Source organism: Coffea arabica, chromosome 3e (assembly GCF_036785885.1).
Source record: "Coffea arabica cultivar ET-39 chromosome 3e, Coffea Arabica ET-39 HiFi, whole genome shotgun sequence".
Lineage (NCBI taxonomy): Eukaryota > Viridiplantae > Streptophyta > Magnoliopsida > Gentianales > Rubiaceae > Coffea > Coffea arabica.
The window spans coordinates 903076-909911 of NC_092315.1; the positions used below are offsets into that span (position 1 = coordinate 903076).

The 6836-nt window shown below is 35.8% G+C and overlaps 1 protein-coding gene across 1 annotated transcript; it reads right to left on the reverse strand.

The window, feature by feature from the left end:
• Positions 1-3748: 3748 nt before the first annotated feature.
• On the reverse strand, positions 3749-5095 carry LOC113736634 (uncharacterized). The gene has a single exon (XM_027263692.2). The coding sequence runs from the start codon at positions 4731-4733 to the stop codon at positions 4161-4163; it is 573 nt and encodes a 190-aa protein (XP_027119493.1). The 5' UTR covers positions 4734-5095; the 3' UTR covers positions 3749-4160.
• Between the last annotated feature and the right edge of the window lie 1741 nt (positions 5096-6836).

Sequence of the window (6836 nt, forward strand, 5' to 3'; positions counted from 1 at the left end):
TCTTAACATAATTTAAAAAAAAAAAATCTCTCATCTCCTCTTACATTTTCTTTTTGGGTGCATTTTTTTCCCCTTCGCCCCCTCCCTACACCCAACTGTTAGACGTAAGATTCAAATCCTAAATCTAACTGTACAGAAGACTCTAACAGCACTCCCTTGATCACTGGGGCGACCCCATTGGATCTCTCAACTGCTCTTACATGATAAAAATAGATAAAAGCATTCTCTTCATCAAATAATAGAAAAAATAAATAAATGCCACAAAAGTGAACGAAAGATGTAGACATTTTACGACCATTCATAATGATTTTTAAATCCAAATTAGCACCATCTATTTTCATTAAAAAAGGATTAATTTTTTATTAAAAAGTTTTTACCAAGCCCCATAAATGCTATGTGCTTTTTGGTCAACTTAATTATAAGGGTGTGAATTTAGCCCCACCCAAAGATAAGATTAAGCATGAATCTGATGAGAATAAACAAATTATTAACGTCACTCTGGAGATGAGATGTACGAATTTGGCTCTTTTTTTTTTTGTTATAATTGTATTGACTTAAGAAGAAAAATTCCAAACTATACGAAGAGTAAAGGAAAAAGACTGGAGAGTTTGATTCAAACAACTCATGATCCCCTGACTAATGTCCTTTATCTAATAAAATGGGTCGCAAGACATTTGATCGTTACGTCGAATGAAATGATCAAACTATCCTCTATTAGATCGTTACGTCGAATAACACGAGTCTTTCTGTACGGTACAAAACTGGGCAGAAGGAAGGTATACGTTTTCTCAATCTCACACATCCATAAAACGTGATGCAGTTAATACTGACTCAAATATGATGATTGTTGCCATTCACTCATTTTGCTGTTTTCCTATGTATTTCCCAACAACCTTTCGATCACATGCTACCGAGAAAGAAACAAATTTGAATTTGACTATATATATGTTTCGTTTGCCCATATCGTGTAACTCGAGTTTGTTTTGCATCCAAGTAGCTACCACCAGCATCAAGAGAAAGTTCATTGAACTCTTCAACACATGCTTTCACTAATCGAATTAGAATTTGGTAAAAAATGCAAAATGTACAAGGCCATCTCTGAGAGATTATATATATATATATATATGTTTATGTTTTTTTTTTTAAATATACATTTTGAAAAAAACAAAAATCTGATACCATACAAACATATATAGGCAAAAGTTCGGAGGAAAAACAAGAACAAATTGGAAAGTCTTGGGGCAGCAGATCATTGCATGTTGGGCTGCGCTGTGTCTACTCTGCCCAATCGTGGGTAATTAAAGCGAGGCTGGACTGGAGACGCAGTACAAAGTTGGCCAGCCTCACAATTTCGATTCTTTTTTTTTTTTTTGAGACTGTGGTAGGGAGTTAGTGGGTATACAGACCCAACTAGATAAAGAGAGTGTTATGACACAATCCTTAGATTTTTTTTCACTGCAGGTGAGATTTGAACCCTCACCTACAGCTCAAAAGAGGGACTTAAACCCCTCCTGGTGGCCACTGAGCCATTGGCCCAGTGGTTCTCACAATTTGGATTCATGAACGAATGAATTATTACAGCAAATGTCGTATTTCTAAAAATCCGACTAAAAGGGCAATTGATGAGCCAAGTTGGACCAATCAAATCCATCCACGTCAAAAAGGCTAAAATCATTTCTAGATTCTTCTATGTGCCCCGTGAGAAAAATATTAGCCTTACACTTATATATGGTTTGTGAATCACTGCATGTGCCTTTGTCAACGATCCCTCCAGGATCCTTTTTTGCTTTTTTTACTTTTTCCCCTCGTTAAGTTAGGGGGTTTTTTTTTTTTTTTTTTTATCGTTAACACACCTAACATTCATCTAACCTACCATATATATACATATACTAATATTCCATAATTATTATTTTTCTTTATATTAATATACTTTCTCTATTTAATCTTACACATCCTCCCTTATATTTATCTACTTTTTCTAATTAATCTAACATTTTCAAAAGTATAACATCTGAAATATATTTTAACGAGCAGCACCCATAGGCACCTGTTTCGTTAGACAGACCTTTAAATCAGATAACTCTATTTGAAGAAATTTTAGATTAATGAGAATTTCAAAACTCAAGGTGTTTTGGTGATGTTATAAATCATCCATTTAGACCGAAAGATGCATTTTAATTAACTTTGTACTACTACAACAAGATCTTCGAATTTGAATACCAATTCAACTCGAGTTAAAATCAAAATTTGTATTTCTTCCAAAATTGTAATAGCATCAAATGACGAATATGAAATGTTATAATTGTGAAATTATACCATTTTTTAAAGAAAAAAAAATCCGGACTGGCATCATCAACCTCACAATGCGTATGTTTAGATAGGAATTATTTGCTAAAAAAATAATTTACTTATATCCCAAACACATTTTACTGAGGAATACTGAGGATATACATCCAAATGTCTTAGAAAATGTAAATATTTTTTAATAGGGTTTTGGTTAGCGGGTGGCTGACACTCTCTAAGAGAGATATAATAATAAATGTGCACGTATGTATACATGTATTAAAATAGCAAGGCGCGTGTAGTTTAAATGTACTTAGTAATTTTGTAAAGTACTCAGCGAACGAGAGCTTAATGTTAAGAAATAAAAAGTCGTTATGGAAAAAAAAAATGTCGTAAAAGCTTTTAAAAAGTTGATGCTGTATGCTTCGCCCGTGAAAATGTTCCGGGATTACTTCTTTTAATATATATATATAGAAAAAAGAAACTTTAAGCGGTACTAGTAAATTAATTGAAAAGCAAATTCATACTATAATTTCAGTTGACAACTTTTTTTCTTAGGGTCCGTTTGTTTCGGGTGAAAATATTTTCCAGAAAAATATTTTCTTAATTTCCCATGTTTGATTGCACAAAAGTTACTGAAAACATTTTCCTATGTAAAATATTTTCACTCATCTTATGGAAAACAACTTCCCTTCCAAACTTACTGAAGTTGTTTTCCGAAATGCATGCATCCCGCCTGTAATATGTTCCAAACTTACTGAAAACATCTTGTAGTATGTTCTTTTTTTTTAAGTGTAAATAGGAGGATTCGAACCCAAGACCTCTTCCTTACACTTCCTCCCTCGTACCACCCAACCCAACTCAACCCTCCCCCTAGTATATTCAAAATCAAAAAAAAATCTCATCCTGCTCATCCTATGATAGTAATTAATTATGTATAATAGGGACATTCTTTTTTAGAGAAACTTTCAGCAGTGAGAGTGCAAGATATATGTCACAATAAGCATTGCATGTGATTGATATTTGACACTAAATAGCCAGTAATTTATTTATTGCTTAAGGAGATATTTTTTATTCATATATACATTTCTCCAACATTTTTTAAAGTTAAACAATGAGATAAATTTTCTTATTTTACATGGGAATAAGTATGTAGTTATAATGTATAGAAAGTAAAGATAAAGATAAAAGTGAAAATATTTCAAAAGTTAAACAAACACCAGAAAAATAAAGTAAGAAAATATTTTCAATAAACTAACCAAACACCTGAAAATGATGAAAGGGAAATGATTTTCATGAAAAATTACTTCGAAAATATTTTCCTTCCAACCAAACAGACCCTTAGTGTTAATCATTTTCAGTCAAATGATGCATTGATATAACTTATGAAACTAAAGTAACTTTCAATTAGTTAGACAAGAGTAGCATTTAATCAATCAGCTGAATTCAAGAAAAAGAAAATTGCTTAGGGAAGAAATGGATAGTATAAGATAGAATTATTAATTGACAGTTTCCATAGAAGAAGTACAAAATTGAGTAATTTTTTTGTTACATCCTACAACAATAAAATCAAATGCGGTGAAGAGAAACTACTGTCAAGAAATTTACAGACTACTCCACAAGAGCTGAGATCAGAGGCAGTTGAGGTTTCTTTAATTTGATTCCTCGCATTCATGGTCCCTTTCCATTTCATTTTCACCTGATAGAGAAGTTCCTCACTTTTTCGTCTATAGCCACTGACGACCAAAACATATAATTGTCGATTTCTCGAATTCGTAATTTTCATCCATCAGCTCTTGATCAGGATCAGAAACCTCTTCTCTTCCTCTCAGCTCTGCAAGCCAGTAGATCTGTGAATCTGACAAAAGTTACTTCACTCAGACAGCTATGAGAACAGAAAAGCAAACGGTGATGAAGAAGGATACTGAAATTCTCAAGTTCAGTGCGGCTGCTGATTTGGAAGGTGGCGGAGGGCTGTAGTAGTAAAATGGAAAGTAAGGTACAATAGGATTCGGAGGAGGTGGTGTTGGCCCTGAGGGATATGTTCTGTAAGGTGGTGGATAGTAGCTTCCAATTATGCCGCTGGGAGGAGGTGGGGACGAGTATGGGTAGCCAGACTGAGAAGGTGATGGTGGTGGTGGAGAGTAGTAGGTGCTGCCTGAGCTGGGAGGAGAAGGTGGTGGAGGGCAGTTTGAGCTGGAAGATGATGATGATGATGGTGGCGGCGGCGGTGAGGGTGGTGGAGGAGAGGGCGGTGGTGGTGATGGGGTGCTGCATGGGTTGTCACAAGCTGAACACATTGTGCATTCAATTTGATACTTCGATCCAACCCATGTAGCAGCGGTGGTGGTAGCATTTGCACTGACTAAAAATTCTTGTTTTGACGTCAATGCTATCATGAAAAGAGTGAAAATTGAGGATCTCAGTAGTATTTCTCGCGTACGCCCCATTTCTTGAATTCTCTTCGCTAGGCAAAAGAACTGAGTACTTCTGATGAGTCAATAATTTGAATGCTGCACCGCAGATGGAATTTTGAGGACGATTCAAGAGACTGAGAGATGGAAAAAGAAAAGAAGGCAGCAGAGAGAAAGTACTCAAGTAACAGTGGAGAGAGTGAAGAGTGGAGGACAAGAAGGACAGAGTAGTGCAGTGTAGTGTGTGTGGGTGGGTGTGTTAAAACTTAAAAGGGATCCAGGAGTGAAGTGAGGGCAGTGTGGTGGGCAATTCTATCCTTTTGTGAAGCATTAACAAAGGGGTCTTAAAGAATGGTTAAAGCTCGTCATAATTGAAAGGAGGGAGGATTAAAAAGATGGACACCGACACGTTTTACACTTTTTCACTTTGCAATAACAACTTCAACAGCAACGCGCTGTGGAAAGAAAGAAACTTACTGCCAAATTTGTCAAACTAATGCCATTACTTTCGGGCTATTATTTTGATTGCAGATACCCTGCAAATGCCCTTGTCTAAACAAACGTAATTATAACCAAACCATTGAGCTTAGCTCCAGTGCCCACCAAAGAGGGATATGGGAGTTCAAATTTCATTTGTAATAAAAAAAAATTTAATGACGATGTCATAACATTCTCTTGATCTAGTGAGATCTGCATGTCTAGTAGCCCTTAACATACAAGTCTTCTTAGGCTCCTTCTTCTTTCTAAATTAGAATAGAATAGAATACGTTATACAATTGTTATCGTTATCGGGAAAAATAATAGAAAAAGAAAGCCCTAGTTTTTATGAAACTTTAACTTGTTTGATTTCTTGAGCAACATTCAACGTGAACAGTTCATCACCCATACGTCTACTGACCAGAACTTCAAGCAGAAAAGGTTCAGTCCTAAAGGGGTTTTGGGTGTAGAAATTTGTACCTGGACTAAATAAAGAGGGCTTTTTTTTTTTTGGACACAAGAATTGGCCTGGATGGCATAAGGAAAAAGAGGAGTGCACTTTACGAAATTTGCTAAAGTTCATGATTGTCAGGCTTGACTATCAAGTCGTAGTTCACAAATGGACCGATGGGATTAAGCGGTTGTAATGACGTTGGTGGGGAGCGTGATAGTTAATACTCTATAAGTTTTGGTGTGATCCAAAAGTTGGCTTCAGCATCGAGATTGACAAGTTTTGGGGATATGGAATGATCGATCATACAAGTTGAAACTTCTAGTTTAGGTTAGTTGACTATGAAATACTCTACTAATAATCTGACATGCATTATTGTTCTGTGTTCAAGGTTACGTGTTCATGTGTTGTGGTTCAATTTCTTAAGCTTTGGAATTCAAAAGATTTAATATTATCATTCCTACCCCATGAATCTTTTTCTAGTAAGAAAAAATTGTTTGGTATGGTCGCTGGTTTACTTGCCTGCGCTACACACTGTCTATCTCACTGCAACTAAAGTTATCCATCAAGGCTGTTACCATTCACACGAATAAGGAGCTTAAAGTGACAAATTTGAGCTTCTTTTTCCATGACAGCAAAGCCGTTAGCTGGTTAAGAATCTAAGTTGGTTTGTTTGGATTGTGAGTTATTTGTGATTATTTGGGATATTTTTACTGTAGCACTTTTTGTGATGTAATGTATGTGAGATAAAAACGTAATTGGGAGGATAAAAAGGTGTATTGAAAATTGTAATGATGATATAAGCAAATAAAACTAGGTAAATAATGCTCAATCCAAACTGGGTAAACAACGGCTCAGTGGCCACCAAAGTCCCTCCTTGGGCTATAGGTGAGGGTTCAAACCCCTCACCTGCAGCGAAAAAAATCTAAGAATTGTGTCATAACACTCTCTTGATCTAGTTGGATTTGTATAACCACTAGTCCCTTACCACAGCCTCCTTAGGCTCTCCCTCCACTATATAATAAGGCGAAAGAAACAGAAGAAAGATATATTATGAGCCAATGAATGCACTTTCCAGGCTGGAAGGAAGGGCGGCAGCAGTAGCTGTTTAATTAGGAATCGCTGCAATATTTTATCTTCTCCACATTGCTACTCGGGAAAAAAGATGGTTGGTAACTAACTATTCCTAGGGGTGGCTAGAGCTGTCATTC